Raw genomic sequence first — 17,717 nt, forward strand, 5'->3', positions numbered from 1 at the left:
GGGCAGGATAACTTTGTGGGGTTGGGGGGGCTCTCCTGGGCATTGGGATGTTTAACAACATCCCCAGGCCCCACTATCTAGATGCCAGTAGCACCCACACCACCCCCAGTTGTGACAACCAAATATGTCTCCAGACATTGCAAATGCCCTCAAGGCAGGGAGAATAATTGCCCCCAGTTGAGAAGAAGACCTGGGAATATTTCCTGATTTTTTTCGATGCAGAAATTGATGAGATCAATTAATTGGCTGGTGTTGGCACAGCTGGTCTGGCAGAGCTGCGAGTCGGCCAAGCCTGTGAACCCCAAGTCCATGCTTTCTGCTCCACCTGCGAGGTGGCTGCCGGGCACAGTGCCTCCTCCCGGCTGTAAAAACCATCTCCCTGGATCTCACCTCCAGCTTGTACCAGGGATTAGCTCCTGACTCTAACTTTGTTGCAATACTAATGCTAGTTCTACAATCAATGCACATTTACTAAGTGTTTGCCATTGTGTTTCTAGAGAGTTCTGCAGAAGAGACTTTATTTAGTAGACTATGTTAGTTAACTTCCATAGCCATCTGTTGAGTTAGTTCGTAATTATCCACCACATTTTGCAGAGGTTTAGAAAAGCTGAAAACAATGACTGAACTCAGAGCCAGGAGGGGTGCTGGTGCACTCTTGTGTCACCACGCACATCGGAGGGTCTTGACAACAGGGTCTTACTCGCCTGAGTGCACCGAGGAAGCAGAACAGCCAGGCTAACACACAGGCTTGCCCGACTCCACAGCCTGTGCTCTGCCTGTTCCCCCTCAACCCATCCTGAACACCCAGAGGAAAGGGGTATGGGACGTGCAAAATCGTTCCTAATAACTGAGTTAGTTTTGATTTCTTTAAAAAAAAGACTCTTTAAAAAAAAAAAGATCCATTGTACACACCACTCTCTGATCGGGTTTGACCTTCTTCACGTTGCCGTTAGAAAACCGGATGATGGTCGTCTTCTTATCCATGCTCGGGTCCTTCTGGCTGGTGTCGGGGAAGGTGGTGATGGCACAACCTTCGCTCGGTGCCCGTCCTACCTTCATGGAAACACAAAAACTCCAAGATGAAAAATGATGTAAAGCCTGATTATTGTGGTTTCATTTTTTTTTCTCCTATTCAGAATTGTTATATGATTATCGCCTACATAGCATTCTTGACACCAGCTGTGATATTTCCCCCCAGATTGTACTAACGGAATAGATCAGGTCCAAATTCCCATCCATGAGTGTGGTTATCAGTAATGAATAAGTGCTACAATCTGTCCCACAAACATCCGTCTTTTATGAGCTTGTGTCACACAGTGGCCATCAGTCTAGATCATCCATGGCTGGTGACTTGGTGAGTTTAGAATCCTGGGCCATAGGAATTGTGGTAATTACTATGTAAAAATTACTCTTGGCACCTTTTTCTTTCCTTTTCATCCCATTCTTCTGATCTGTATGCTCCTACGGCCCATCCCAAAGATATATTGATTCTCATTAACTATCAGCAAATATTATATAACCTCATATGCATAATGCTTGACAAGGAATGTAGAAAGAATATCTTTGTCTTCGCATTGAAAATATTACTCGTGAAAATTAGCAAAAGAAAATATCTGAGAGAAATAGTCTCAAGATCTGGGGAGTTAAGATAAGTGCATTTGAAAATTCCAAATGGCAAAATGTGTTTTCGTTATTTATATCACACTGTCACTCTTAACCATAGCTCAGAAATATAGGCGTTAATTCAGCTGAGAAAACACAAAGGGAATAAAAGCGAATGCTTGACTGCTTAAACTGTCTTCAACCATCCACCAAACAAACCTTGACGGTGTGCGCCACCTGCTGGCCGGGACAGCAGCCTCCTATTTGATGGGGTTTGAACCAAGACGACTCCTTCACCTACTCTCAAACCAACTCGGTGAATGAAGCAAGGATGTGTTCAGTTCTGTATCCGAAGGTGAATTTTTAACCAACACTAAAAACTCCAGCATCGTTTAAAGAATCAGAAGTAATAAAGCACAAATAATTTTTAAAACGTTCCACATGAAAAGAATCATACAATCTATTTTGGAGTTTATATTATTAAAAGAAACAAAACACGGAAAGAACTTTGGCATATCCAGTGCAAGATACACAAGAAGTAGAGGCAAGATGAGTCACGAGAAGAGGAACATGATGAAGACCTGGGAGGGAGGGTGGGGGAGCCACGGACATAGGGGCAGGCAGAGGTGGGAGACCATTGGTTGTGGGGAGAAGGGAAGGATGGCACTAGCAGAGGGCACAGCACGTTACCTAGTTTTTATGTCCTCACCTTTACAGTTTCATGAGCTTGAGTGATTCATTCCTCCATGCACTTAGCCAAGGAGGAACATCACTTATGTCTCATGGACCTACCTATGGAGACGGCAAGATCAGGTACTCAAATGATGTGGGTTTCCTTTTCCCCTGACAAACTGCTACAACCACTGCACTAAAGACAAAAGCATTTCAGTGAATTCAAACTGTTACTGCAAGTAGCATTCCCTGTTGCTCACTTGTCCAAATGCTTTATGCACTTGCAAGACATAAATTCGCCTTCACTGAGGCAGAGTTTACTCAGCAAAGCAAGCATGAGGCCGACTTCCAGTTTCTAACAGACCAACAAGAGGTGCGAGATGAACGACCTGTCGAGCTGAAGAAGCAGCAATGATGTGCTGCCCCAAGCAGGACTGGGTCTCCTCAGAGCTCACAAAACACCGTGGCTGCAGCCTCAGCTGGTGCCTCTTCTAACCCCTTCCTGAGTCAATGCCGACCACCGCCACTCTGACGTGTCTGGAACTGACGTGTTCCGGAACTGAGCTCTCCTCAAGGGCTAAAATGTGGCTGGAAGATACTTGAGGCTATAGTTTTGGGGAATTTTTAAGTATTTAAAACAAATTTTCCTCCTGAAAAGTGTATTGCTTTATTTGCTGGAAATAAACTGGCAGTCAACAATGCTAGAAATGTCTGGCCTCCAGGTCAGGGCCCCGTGGCCTGTCTGGAGGGAGCGGAATGCAGAGCTCCTGGAAATTGACTCGGGGAAACCGGACCACCGGCTGCCATCTGCCTTGCCATTTGGATGTCGTTTTTCTTCCTGTATTTCCTCCTTTTTCATCTTAGTGTCCATGGCCTGTGCTGTTTCTAGGGAAGGGGGTGGGTTTACAGGAAGATTCTGCAGAAAGAGCATAATCCTAGTCTCCCGTAGTCTCCATGAACACTGCAGTATGAGGTGGGAGAAATGCACCTCGCCCTGGCATTTTGCAGCCTCTGCCTCTAAGTCGGTGGGCGCAGCTGAGCCCCAGACAATCAGCACCAGGACTTTGGACTATGTTTTGTGTTTTACTAAAGTGCTTGTCTCCTACTTGTATGTTTTATTAAAGTGCTTATCTCCTACTTGTATGTTTGCCCTGGGGCCAGGGTGGCCACAGTGACAACTGCCCCATTCAACACCTGATACAAACAATACAGAGACACCACCTGCTGTGGCTACCGCCCTTTCTAAATGCAGATCATTAGCCCTGAGGCTTCCAGGTGAACTCATTAGCTGGATCTCCAAACAAAACAAAACCCTAAGAAAGATGTTCCTACCCATCCCCCAACTGAAGATGTCGGAAAGGGTAGAACAGAATGTGGGCTTCTGCCAGGTGCCTACTTTTACATCATATGTAAGTTCACAGCCCAAATTTCCTGCCATAGAGAAAATAATTTCATTTTACAGACACTTTTTTGTAAAATATAGCATGTTACAAGTGGACCACTAGCTAGGGCTTAGAAGTATGTTTGCTATTCTTGCCTTCCAGTCTATTAATGTCAACTGAAAACTGTAAATCAAAATGATAAAAAATGAAATTTTGACACGGGGAACTCATAAGTCATGAAAAATATTAATCTTGTTTGACTATGTGCTAAACGCAACCAACTTAAAGCTTTAAAAGAAAGTCTCTGTTTGAAAGGCTGAACCTCAGGAAATAAAGAGACATTTGGAATCATCTTAATTTTCTGTTCTTGTCGAGAAAATGGGAAGATGCAACCGTCTTTTGACACCCGCTCCGAATCTCACTTCCCCAAGATGAAAAGGTCACCTTCTCAGGTCTCCCTGAGGAGAGCTGGGCCAGCCACCCTCGCAGAAGCCACTCAGCTCACCTACCTGCCGCTCTTCAATGTTTGGGGAAGAACCGGTCAACTCGTCAGCTTCAACGTGGCTGAGAAATCTGCCTTCAGAACTCTCTAAGACTGATGAGCTTCCGTCTAAAATGCAAAAAGTTAAATTTAGAAGGACAGTGCATATATATTGTGGAAATATCATTATTCTAATGCAATTGCTAAGTGAACGGGTGAACAGGTTCTCTCTTGTTCATGAGATCACTATACACATGTCAGGTCAGTTCAACAACAGGTGATCCTGTAAGGAACATTACTTCTTTAATGAATACACTCAGTCAGTATTTCTTGGGCTTCGCTCTCTTTCGAGTATTCTGATGGATCAGGTGATTCATGGATGGAAAGGCACTGCCTCGGCCCTGAAGCTTCTCCCGGTACTGCGGGAGGCAGACACAGGAGAGAAAAGCCGGATCCCTGCGCCACTGGCTTATGGGACCTACGAAGGGACAGGGCCGTGGTGAAGGAGCATCACAGGCTTCCAGGAGAGCCAGGGATCAGCGGGGGCTTCCCCAGGGTGGCCTCACTGGCAGCTGAGATGATGCCTGGAGGTTGCGGAGGTGCCAGCAGGTATGTGGGAGACAAGGCCTCCCGTTCTGCCGGGCACCAGCAAGTAAACTAATGTCTTTTCTGGGCACCTGAAGGGAAAGGGGCGGCAGGAACAAGGTGGCCAGGCTGGTGCAGACCCGATGGGAAGGGCTTCCCTGCCCCGCAGAGGAGCACAGAGGGTACTGTGAGGGCACGCAGAGCCTGGGGTGATCTGAAGCGGACAGATGGCACCAGCCTCACCTCTACGAAGCTCCCTGCAGAGGCCATGAAGCAGCCTGGGGGACAGAAGGCCTAGGGAGCAGACCTGGGAAGAAAACAGTGTTGGGCTCTGCCCTGCAGGGCCACCCAGGCCTGGGCCAAGGATGGGAAGGAGTCCAGGTGCCAGCAGCCCAGGGGATGTGGTGCCCACGGGGTTGGGCTGTGTTGTGCATAAGGACCACACCTGAGGCTTGCCCACTACAAGGCCTCTGTTTCTTTACCAAGATAGGTTCCTGCGGGATTCGTGAAGCTGCTATGGTCATTTTCTGGCAGCAACGTGAGGAAGGAATTATTTCCCGACTCTCCCAGGGGCACTCTTGGCTCCTCCTGCTGGGACCCCTGATGCAGAAAGCACCCACAGCTGCATGGACAGAGCTGGGGCTTGGGAAAGGGGCCAGGCAGGTGCCAGATGAGAGGGCACTCCATCAGGGTGGCAGCAATGCCATGCGCAGGCAAACAGAGAAAATGGAACAGAGCCCCTGAGGCCACCCAGGCCCAGCCTTCTGCTAGGAGTGTGCTCAGGGGGAAGCAGCCAGTAGGATTCGGAATCTGCAGCCACAGGCCCTGGAGACCAGCATGTGGGCTGTGTGTGGGGTGGCAGTTGGGGGTGTCGGCAAGACTCCCAGGTGAGGACCCAATGAGGGAATCAGACAAAAAGTGGCCAGAAATTAGGCAGCTCCATGAAGGACATGTCCTTGCTATAGTAGGATGTTCTACTCATGCGTATCGACAAGAAAGCCCCACATTTTACAGGAAGCATGGAAACAGGAGTCCCCAACCCTGCTCACCAGCTCCTCCAGCTGCTGCCGTCTGCTCCTGCAGCGTGGCGGCCTGGGAAGCCTGCACTGGTGATTTTCTGCCACTGGAGTTCTGTGGACTTCGGGAAGATGGGTGAATAACCTGGGGCAACGACAGTCAGAGGCCCCCCTTGTCACAAGGTCCCTGCAGCCAGCAATGCCTCGTGCCCAAAGGCTGGGAGCATGAAGCCATCTTCAGCCATCCACAGTTTCCAGCAAGAACCCAGGGCTCACCCAACAGCCCTGCACTCCACACTACAAGGTAGGTCAATTCTTTTAAAGACTCTGCAGAAATGTACCAACTCCAGAGCTCGAGAAAGCAATTGATTTTTCAAACCCAATTCAAGTTGTTCAGTTTTTTAGCATTAAAGACATGTCTGAAGAAATTCAAGGTTTTATCTATAGAAACATATTTAGGTTAATAAATAATGTTATTTATTTATATTAATACATAAATTAAAACATAATTAGGTTAATACTAGGTCTATTTTGAATACCAAATTGAGTACTCTTAATAGACCTAAGTGGAAGTTTATCTGAATCTGAATTTTCCATGCGGCCAGTGTAGAGTGACCCAGGTTTCCAAAGTCACCTTTCCGTCTTCAGACACCCCCCGTCTTTCTGCACCGGAAGTCGGCCTTCCAGTGGGTGTCGGATTTCCGTCTTGATGTCTCCCGGGAGGACCTTTCTCTCTATCTTCCTGTGGTGGTGTTTTCCCCAAGCTAATTCTTTCTGTCTTTAAACTCATTGGCTGAAAATAAATGTGGGAATATTTTTGCATTAGTAACCATCATATTATTTTAAAATGTTAAGCAACACATCACACCAGCTACCACAGAATCTAGATGATTCTACCCCCGTTTCCTACAGAAGGACACATGAGGCATCCACGCTTGGTGTCTCTCATTCCCCATTTTACGTTTTACACTTTACCTTCCACGCTCCTGAGGAATTCAGGAACTGTATGGCTGATATTGTAGAATAAAGTCAACAGTGAAATAAAGTGTTTGAAACTCAATTCAAAAATGCATAATGAAAATAATGTTCTACCTTTTCTGCTGTTTAAAAATTCATGGTTTCGAGGCGTGGATAAGCCACCCATTCAGTTATCTATTTACTCGTACATTGCCCGGCACACCTGTGATTAACTCAGGTCAATGAGGGAGTGTGAGAGGAGTCCACATCTCACAGGAGGCTGGACATATGCAGTCCATCCTGAGACTTTCGATGTTTTGTACTCATAGGATCTGAAAAGGCTATTTTCCTACTTGTGACAAATGCTTGGAGTACATCTGATCTTCCTTCAGGGAATAAAGTATTATCTGCTCAGCAGTTGCTTTGGGAAAGAATGCGAGGGGATAAATCATCTTCAGGAGTTGGGGGGCTGTCTTCTCCATCCACATCAACTAGTTTCAGTTGTTGGCTGAGGACTCACGAGATTTCCTCCCAAGTGTGAGGGTGACACAAAGCTGGGACGGGAAGAGACACACTGGCCAGCAGAATGTTCTAAAGAGGAGCTAATTTTAACAAGGAAAAATGTGATGGAGACAAAATAGCATCCTGCACTGTGGCTCCCAAGCAAGCAGCACAGCCCCCATTCTGAGGGGTCCACGCTGACAAGCAGCAGGTGCAAGACCGCAGTGCAGAAGCAGGGAGCTCAGGAGGCTGTGAGCCCCAAGACACATGGGCCACGGCGTGTGGAGAGAGCACCATGCATGTCACTTCCATGGGTGGCATCCACGGAAGCAAAGCCCTGAGTCCACTTGGCCCCAGCCAGACATTTGCTGCTGTGAGTGTGCTCAGAGGGAAGCCGCTGGGAGGACTTGGAATGTGCTCTACAGCGGAAGTGCTGTGGGTTAGGATCTTGTTTGAAAGGCACGCACCCAGGTCCTTAGAAGAACGCGGGACTCCAGGGAGCACCATGCTCGCCCAGGGAGGTGAGATTGTGTGGTGAGGAGCTGACGGGGTGTGTGTGTTTGCGTCCAGAACCTCTGCTGCTCTTTATAGATGATAAGCATGAAGGGTCACCTTTGAAGGAGTTAAGTTGTTAGATGACGACCTTTGTCTCAGGACAGTGGCACTCTGACTCTTGTGGCAAATGTGTTTGGGCATCGTCTCCTCATCAAATGACAGAGATGAAATTTTTCCAAAAGCAGATTCCCATGCCTAAAAGACAAAATGCAGGGAAAATGTTCACATTTTCGAAGGGAAAATAAATTCAAATTTTAATACAATCAAAAATAACTGGACAGTCCTAGAAAATATTAGGGTACAAGGTGGGGGGACTTGGACTGGGTTTTCCCCCTAACATGTTGATAAGAACACAAACCCTCACCCAGCGTTTGTGAAGGAACCTTTGCGGAGCCCATGTTTGCTTTGTGTTTCTTATTGTGGTTCCCTGTTTCAAAATGATCACAGGCTCCCAAAGGCCACAGAATACACAATACCCAACGTATCGTCCTTTAGGCTCCTGTGTCTTCAACAGGGAATGTGGTAACGGAGGAGGAAAGTGTGATGCTCATTCTAGTGTTGTCTTTATAACTTGTCTAAGATTCGAAATGCAAATTCCCAACTTTCCCTGTTACCAGCAGACTGACCTGAACAGCATGATCCTTCAGGTGGGAGGAGGTGTGTTCGGTCTGGAATGTCTAATTATCCCCCGCTGTCCCCTCTGAGGAGGAGGAGGGAGTGAGAAGGGGAGACGGTTGCAATGAATGAACCCTTAATACCAGATCCGGAGTGGCTCACCCACACAGCCGTGCCTGCGTTCCGTGGGTGCTCGTGCCTCAGCCTTTTAGATACTCAGTCCCTAAAACTGCGACTACACAGATACACCTACGCATATTTGAAGTGTGGGATTCACATGTCCCGTCCTCTTTCTTCACATCAGGTCTGCTCTTGTGAGCATAGATCCTCTTCTCATAAACAGCCCCATGGTGGCCAGTACGATGCACAGAATCAAAAACATTTGGAAATTCACCAAACTCCAGTCTCGAAATAAGAGAATGATCAAAACTGCAGGGAGTGTGAAGACAGAATGAGACTTCATTGACTCTTGGGGTTATTGTTATGGTAACATTTCGACCAACATACAATGATGCAAATGGGGCAGTAGATGCTATTTTTTAGGAACTGGCATACAGTATACGCAGCGAAAAAAGTCCCTGTGGGTCTTTTCAGGGTCTCCCCACAGAAGGCAAACAATCCCGGCCAGTATTTGTGGCAATTTCCCTCTCTCTACCTCTGACGGAGGAACAGCCTGCCCGGCTTCCACTCTTCCTTCCACCGAAGGACTGGGTGCTTTGCTGTGCTGAGAGGCTAAACCCGCTTTCTTTCTGAGGCAACAGAAGCCATCTCCATGGAGAAAAAGCTCTCGCAGAGCTCCCGAAGAGTGGGAGTAACTTCCAAGATTTCCCGTAATTTCTTGTAGAGGAATTTGTGGCTGTTCTTGCCATGCTGGGAGAACCGACCACAGAGCAAGCTCCTCTGGAATGTATTCCGTGGGTGCCTGTGTGTATGTGTGTGCGTGTGTGTGTGTATGTGTGTGTGTATGTGTGCGTGTGTGTATGTGCGTGCGTGTGCGGGTGTGCGTGTGTGCATGCATGCGTGCATGTGCACGTGTGTGCATGCGTGTGCGTGTGTGCATGCGTGTGTGCGTGGGTGCGTGTGTGCATGCGTGTGTGTGCGCGTGTGTGTGTATGTGTGTGTGTGAGTGTGTGTGTGTGTGTGTGTTGTAATCACTGTGCCGTATAGGAACTATTCTAAGTCCTGGAAGTACCGATTTAAAAGTTCACACCATAAGTGCAGATAGGAAATGTTAGTACTTTTCTTAACCCACTGAGAAACATCTTCACTTACATTTGGAGGGTGTTCACATGGTTCCATGTGTCGTTACCTGTACATACAATTTTAATGATTCAAGCTGTTTAGACCCATGTGCGGGAAACAGAGCCCAGACAAGGCAGTGGTAACGCTGGCCACATTCACACTCTCTTAGGCTCGGTCTTTGAGCCACATGTGATCAAACTCGAAAGCTCAGTGTTCTATAAAGGCAGGCAGGTGCTGGGAGGCACTGACTACTTCAGCATGAGAATGCTGGTTCTTCCTTTGGGAGAGAGCAGGGCAGTGACACGGGACGGGGGCAGGAAAGTCCTGGGTAGAGAAGGGCAGGTCCCTGGCTAGGGCTCCGCCCCCGGGCCTGTGCCCACGGACCCAGGCATTTCTGCTTTTGTGCCCAAAAACCCTGGCCCACCACACTCCCATATTATGCCTATAAAAATCCCAAGACCCTAGCAGGCAGAGACACAAGTGGCTGGCCTCAAAAGGAACACATTGGCAGATGCCAGCAAGCCATTGACTGGCTGAATGACACCGAGATTGGTCAGGGCAGTCAGAGGAGAGCATGGCCGCTGGGCAGCCCAACTCCATGGGAAAACCACCTTCCCACTCCATCTCCATTCTGGCTCCCCCGTCTGCTGAGAGCTACCATCACCCAGTAAAAATCCTTGCACCCATCCTCCAAGCCCACATGTGATCTTATTTTTCCAGTACACCAAAGCAAGAACCCAGGATACAGAAAGCCCTCTGTCCTAGTGATAGGGCAGAGGGTCTAACTGAGCTGATAAACACAAGCCGCCTACAGACAGCTAAACTGAAAGAGCGCCCTGTAACACACGCCCACTGGGGCTTCAGCTGTAAACATTCACCCCAGACACTGCCGTGGGGTCAGAGCTGCACAGCCTGCCGGTCTCTACACTCCCCTGGAGGTTTGAGCAGTGGGACACTGAGGAAGTGAGCCACACCCGCATCGCACACCCTGTGAGGAGGACAAGGGAACTTTTCCCATTTCAACAGGTCTCTATTGCATTCTACACAGCTGTCCTAGTGGATGAACAGAAGGACACCAGGCCCCTGAGCTGTCTCTGGAGTCAGTCTGGGTTCGAATCCCAGCTCTGCTTTCTCCAGCCCATGACTGTGATGGAGTTAGTAATAATATCCATTTCATAGGGTCGTCGTAGAGAGTAAGACGGTAAAGCTCCCTACCTAGCCCATGTAAAGTCCACAGTAAGGGTCTGCTGCTGTTGCCCTGAAGCATTATGAGATGTCTTAGAATTCTAGACATGAGACACGCAGCCTGGAGGCGGCTGTGCTTCTGCCTGCTGGAGCGCCAGCTGAGAGGCCTGATGTATCCAGTTCTTTAATCATGGGAACTTATGGGAAATGGAGTTGATGGAAAGATAGGGAACCCCCCACCACCTGGAGCGTGAGTGATACCACGTCACCCAGCGATAAAATACACATCTTTACGGGGACGCTATTTTTACATAATGCAAACGACACAAAAACGGAAATGCACTTTTGGTACCAGAGTGTGTGATTCTCGCCCTGCGTGTCGGGACACTGCAGGTTTCTTCCTGGCTTTCCACTCTGCCACTGCAGACCTCTCAGCTCTTCTCAGAGCTCCAGGTTCTGCTTCCTCAAAGCATCTATTTGACTCTGTAGTTTTCTGTGAACATCAGCCCACAGAGACTCCTATCTCCCGAGCTCTTGGTGGAGTCTGGTGATCTGCTGCTGTAATGGCTGTTATTGGGAAAAGAACACCAGAAAATCTCTCAGACACACAACCAGCACATTCATCTGCAAAATACTTAAGCCCTCTCTGATGTAAGACCAACATCTTTCTAGACAAAAAGATACCCGATGAGATAAACAGGACAATCGCAGTCTTTTTTTTTTTTTTTTTGAGGCAGGGTCTCACTCTGTCACCCAGGCTGGAGTGCAGTGGCATGATCTCAGCTCACTGAAGCTTCAACTTCATGAGCTTAAGTGATCCTTTTGCCTCAGCCTCTGATGTAGCTGGGACTATAGGCATGCACCACCACACTTGACTAACTTTTGCATTTTTAGTAGAGATGGGGTTTCACCATGTTGCCCAGACTGATCTCAAACTCCTGGGCTCAAACAATCCACCCACCTCAGTCTTCCAAAGTGCTGGGATTACAGGCATAAGCTACCAAGCCTGGCCACAACTTTATTCTTATTAAGTAGTGTTTATTATGAGTTAGTCCACATACTATAACCAGATAAAGATGGTTAGTGAATTATGATTCTTTGTTAAAACACTACTACAGCAATAAGAGGCTGGTATTCTTTTTCCTTCCTTTTTTGAATAATAAGCAGGATCGTGATAAAGGTACAGCCCTGCACTGCGTGGCCCTGGCCACAGGGACCCGTGGCACTTTCATCAGAGCAAGCACTGTCCAACAGGGTCTGGTGAGGAAGGTGGTGCTGGGATGATGTGAGGCATATCAACCTTCTGATTGTCTTTAATGAAGTTTTTAAAGTCTGGTGCCTTCTTCTGGATTAAAGGAGCAAAGCTGGAATGTTAATATTTTCTTTAACTCCCTGCCCTGCCTCCCATCCACCAAGAGAGAAGGTTGCAGAGAGGAAGAGAGCCACGTGCCCCTCAGAGAGGAAGTTCAGCATCAGCATCCCAGGGTGGATCATTCCTACAGGGGCCCAGCGAGGGAAACTCCAATGACAGGCCTCAGGGACAGGAATCAGGGTCCCGCCTGGTGAGACTGACTGTCCCCACAAAGCTCAGCTCACCAGCATCTCCCTGGCATTGCCATCCTCCCTGGGGAATTCAGCTGCTGCAGCTGTCTTATCCATGGCAGCCCCAGCTCCTGGGCACAGGTCCTCCGGGTGAGTGCCCTCCTTAGGCTCCCCGGCCTCGAACTGGCCTGACCCTCCAGCATCCTGGTTGGGAAGTGAAGGGCTACAGTGAGGCCTGAATGGACCCCCGCTACCCTGTCAGTGTGGGCTAAAGGCCCCAACCTCAACCTAAGGGCGAGCAGGAACCACAGCCGCTCTTCTCCCCTGGGGTCCTGTGCACATTCCTAAGCCTGAAGCTGACCAGGTGAAAGGACACCACAGATGGAGGGACTGAGTGTGAGCAGGATGTGAGCAGGTGTGAGCAGATGTGAGTGGGATGTGAATGGAATGGTCACAGAGTGTGAGCGGGTGTGAGCAGGATGGTCACAGGGTGTGAGGACACAGGCAGACCCTCCACTGTGTTTAGTCTGAGTCTTGAACCATCAGATGTCTTTTGTGAATTCGTGGTGAAGATGTGGAAAGGAAACCCCTTTTTATAGGTACAGCATTTATGCCAGTTCTAGGAAGCTCACAGCAATCAGAAAACTAAAACAAAAGAGAAAACGCAAACCTTCCTGCAAGCCCGCAGGGTCCTCTCTGAAAGCCGCTCCCACCCCTGCCTCACCCTCTCGGTTTTAGGAAGCGAGTGACCCCAACAAAACCCCGACTGTTTATTCATAAACTTCTCACTGTATACAAACCTGAGAATGAACAGTTTAACCACAGTGATCGCAGAAATGCTGTTTAAAAGAGTCTCCTGATGGAAGCGAATCGAAGGTCAAGAGCAAGACCAACCAGTAAGCAGATCCCTGGCCGTTCCCTCCCCGCGGGGACTGGGACAGTTTCTGCGGAAGTGGGCGGGTCCTCAGCCCTGAGAAAGCTCCTTCTTTCCGGCTCCTCCGAGGGGATACCCCAGTGTCCTTGACCCCAAACTCGTGACCCCTTAGTCCAGGGAAGACCCCTTCCCTCAGCCCCAACACCAGACCTCCTCACCTCACCTGATCCCCGCCAGTCACTTCTGCCGGGACCGGATCATCTGGGCCGTGTCCCCACAGCTGTCCCCAAGTCCTCCCGCCTCATCTCCGGAGACCAGGGAGCAGCAGACGGTTCCAACGGACTTTCTGTCTTAAAGGGGCATGAGCGTCTCACTCAGCATCACCACTGGACCAGCTCAGACAATAATTAAACATCCCAAACCTGCAATTCGAACAAAGAAGCTCGTCAGTGGAGTCCATCCATCCACAAAGGACATTGGAAAGAGTCAAACTGCTCCTTCTCATTGACAAAAACCATGTGTTTAATGTCAGGTCTTCAATATGCAACGTGTAGTAAGAGCTCATTTCTCTGAGCATACATTCTTCAGAAATATAAACTTTCTTTGGATGTCAAATTATTTACTAGAAAAAAAATTTTATGAAGGGAAAATACTATATGTGAGTTTAAATAGGAGACAGGATTCAAATTTTCATCATTTCACAAAATGCATCTCCATCTGAATTGTCATGTGATTTTTGTGATAGAGAAGAGAATGAGGAGCAAGTGAGAGTCCATGTTCCTGTTAAGCCCTGGCCGTCCTTCTCATCCACGTGCTGCCTGTGGAAAACACGCCTGGGGCTCCCCTGAGCCTGCTTATGCTGTGTGTCACCTGGATAGTTCTGCAAGCGACTCATATGCAATAGGCAGTAAACACCGACATCGTGAATGAATGAAGAAACTACCACAAAGAGGAAACAGAGGCACTTTTGTCCCTGAGCGTCATTCTAACCGTGGGAGCGTGGGTCCTGAGGTATGTGAGGGTGTGTGTGTGTGTCCTGAGGTGTGTGAGAGGTCGTATGTGTGTCCTGAGCTGTGTGAGTGGTTGTGTGTGGGTCTCTGAGGTGTGTGAGGGGTTGTGTGAGTCCTAAGGTGTGTGAGGAGTTGTGTGTGTGTGTGTGTCTGTGTCCTGAGGTGTGTGAGGGTTGTGTGTGTGTCCTGAGGTGTGTGAGGTGTTGTGTGTGTGTCCTGAGCTGTGTGAGTGGTTGTGTGTGGGTCTCTGAGGTGTGTGAGGGGTTGTGTGAGTCCTAAGGTGTGTGAGGAGTTGTGTGTGTGTGTGTCTGTGTCCTGAGGTGTGTGAGGGTTTTGTGTGTGTCCTGAGGTGTGTGAGGTGTTGTGTGTGTGTCCTGAGGTGTGTGAGGGTTGTGTTAGTTTCTGTGCTCCTCTCAGGTGCTGCACTGGCTGGTCTTGAACTTCTGGACTCACGCGATCCACCTACCTCAGCCTCTTAAAGTGCTGGGATTACACACTCTTTAAGCATGTTCTCTGTACAATATTTTGTAAAAATTGAGAATAAGAAAAGACATTGCCCCTTTAAACAAGGTGATAAGGCAACATACAGAAACTACTTAATCCACATTAGTGAGTACTTACAATAATTACATTCTAAAGTTTTTTGTTTAAAACGAATTGGGAGAGCACATTATGCTCTTCAAGGTAATGAACAGAGAAGAATGTCCAATAATTGTTAGCCATCCCGATAATGTATTTACTCTATGTTGTGTTATTTTGTTTTGTAGTAGGACCCAAGTGATTAGAAAGGATATCACATAGTCAGTGACCAGCTGAGAATGAGTGCGGACAGGGGAAGAAGCTAACTTAGACCTAAAGGGACTGGGGTCAGGAGACATTTCTAGATAAGCCACGCAGCCAGATAACATCAACTCATGGCTTCCAATACCAGTGCTGAAGAGGCCACAGAGGAGAGAGAATCCCGAGAAGGCTTTTAATATCTGAAAGTTCTTGTATTACAAGAAGTGGAAAGTTTCTTGATATGTGTATGAAGGCCAAGATTGAGACAGTGGTGCTGAGGGTGGGATGATACCACATTGAGGCTGGGAGTTTTACTTCTTTTAAATCTTTCTGTAGGTATACCTCTGTGGATCCCCACCACTTCTAAACCATAGTTACAAGGCCAATAAATACATAGAACAATGTTCCTACTGCTCGTGGGCCTCATGCTCTTCCTAATAGCTCTATCCAAACCCTTTATTGCTCATGACCTTGTGTCCATCTCATGCTATCTGATTATTCATGATTTTTCCTGGATCTGCTCGATATGAAATGTGGATACAGCCATGTTTGAAGAAACATGTTATAGGAAAAGAAACTCTGACCTCAGAATCTAAGGATTTGTATAATTTGGCCTTTACACAAAAGAATTATGTAATTTTGGACAAGTCCCTTAATACAGTATTTGAACTCAATTTTATTGCCTCTTCTAGGTCTAAACTCTCAGCTGTGAGTAGTAATTTGTGGCATGATAGTGAGGTGAAATGACAGAGGCTCATGACACATCATTGCAGAATATCCATTAGACTTTCACAAGTCACCGTCATGGATTTCAGGATCTGACTGCTCATCACCATGGGAGACATCAGGATCTGACTGCTCGTCACCATGGGAGACCTCAGGATCTGACTGCTCGTCATCACAGGAGATGTCAGGATCTGACTGCTCGTCACCACGGGATACCTCAGGATCTGACTGCTCGTCACCATGGCAGACATCAGGATCTGACTGCTCATCACCATGGGAGATGTCAGGATCTGACTGCTCATCACCACGGGAGACTTCAGGATCTGACTGCTCGTCATCACGGGAGACGTCAGGATCTGACTGCTCGTCACCATGGGAGACGTCAGGATCTAACTGCTTGTCTTCACGGGAGACGTCAGGATCTGACTGCTCGTCACTATGAGAGACGTCAGGATCTAACTGCTTGTCTTCACGGGAGACGTCAGGTACAGCTTAACAATTAGCTAAGGAGTTCATCTTACAGATACCTCTAATTACTACTTTAGCTAAAAGCCCCCATGAAAGACACAGGTTTACTCCATCATATGAACCCATGGTAAATATTCTGTGACCTGATACTTATCCAGTCAGAGCTCTGTTAGACATAACTAAAATAGTTGCCAGAAAAATGAAAATAATGCTCATAATATTAGTCTCGAAATACTACAAAATCATGGGACTTTTGAGTCATCAGTGAAGGTAAAAGCTCAATGCAACATGTTTCTATTCTGTTACTTGTTATATTCTAATTCATTAACTGTAAACTAACCGACAATCTCCAGTGCCCAGCACTGTGCAGGCCATTGCAAGGCTTAAAGACGAGTATGAGATGTGGTCCCGGGTGCCTGAGAAGTCAGGGCATAGTAAGAGAGACAAAGAGACTGCAGTAGGACAATTAGCATCTAGATATTAATAGCATGGTGCTGAGCAGAATATTTCACACAAGAGGGGACACCTTTCCAGGTCTTGAGCTGAGGCAGCTTTCTGTAGAATCAGAGAGAGAGAAGGGATATTTCCAAAGGAAGGTGGTCAACCAAAGCCCAGGAGGAAGCAGTGGGTGCCTCCTCACCTGTGTTTCTGCACCTGTGCTTCATCACCTGCGCCTCCTCACCTGTGCTTCCTCACCTGCGCCTCCTCACCTGTGCCTCCTCACCTGTGCCTCCTCACCTGCGCCTCCTCACCTGTGCCTCCTCACCTGTGCCTCCTCACCTGCACCTCCTCACCTGTACTTCCTCATCTGCACCTCCTCACCTGCACCTCCTCACCTGTACTTCCTCATCTGCACCTCCTCACCTGCACCTCCTCACCTGTGCCTCCTCACCTGTGCCTCCTCACCTGCACCTCCTCACCTGTACTTCCTCATCTGCACCTCCTCACCTGCACCTCCTCACCTGCACCTCCTTACCTGCACCTCCTCACCTGTGCCACCTCATCTGCATCTCCTCACGTGCACCTCCTCACCTGTGCCTCCTCACCTGTACTTTCTCACCTGCACCTCCTCACCTGTGCCACCTCACCTGCATCTCCTCACCTGTGCTTCCTCACCCTGCCTCCTCACCTGTGCTTCCTCACCTGCACCTCCTCACCCACACCTCCTCACCCACACCTCTTCACCTGCACCTCCTCATCTGCACCTCCTCACCTGCACTTCCTCACCTGTGCCTCCTCACCCGCACCTCCTCACCTGCACCTCCTCACCTGTGCCTCCTCACCTGCACCTCCTCACTTGTACTTCCTCACCTGTGCCTCCTCACCTGCACCTCCTCACCTGTGCCACCTCACCTACATCTCGTCACCTGTGCCTCCTCACCTGTGCCTCCCCTCCTGTGCTTCCTCACCTGTGGGGAGCTGTGTAAAGACTGGCCCAATGGTAGAGGAGCTGTTCTTCAGGACATAAACCTGGAGGTATAGTATGGCTCAGATCATGATCCTTTCAAAATTCAGACACTCAAC

At 48.3% G+C, this 17,717-nt stretch overlaps 1 protein-coding gene across 1 annotated transcript; it reads right to left on the bottom strand.

Moving 5' to 3' along the window:
* Positions 1 to 831: 831 nt before the first annotated feature.
* On the bottom strand, positions 832 to 16,568 carry LOC100423845 (uncharacterized). The gene is given in 15 exon segments (XM_078001026.1): positions 832 to 4,266; positions 5,772 to 5,883; positions 6,373 to 6,531; positions 7,049 to 7,116; positions 7,491 to 7,615; positions 7,854 to 7,946; positions 10,456 to 10,460; positions 11,146 to 11,207; positions 11,210 to 11,360; positions 12,390 to 12,539; positions 13,060 to 13,135; positions 13,230 to 13,376; positions 13,451 to 13,559; positions 15,800 to 16,192; positions 16,538 to 16,568. Coding segments are annotated over 15 exon segments (1,851 nt in total). The 3' UTR covers positions 832 to 4,096.
* Positions 16,569 to 17,717: the final 1,149 nt, after the last annotated feature.

This window comes from Macaca mulatta, chromosome 4, assembly GCF_049350105.2.
Source record: "Macaca mulatta isolate MMU2019108-1 chromosome 4, T2T-MMU8v2.0, whole genome shotgun sequence".
NCBI lineage: Eukaryota > Metazoa > Chordata > Mammalia > Primates > Cercopithecidae > Macaca > Macaca mulatta.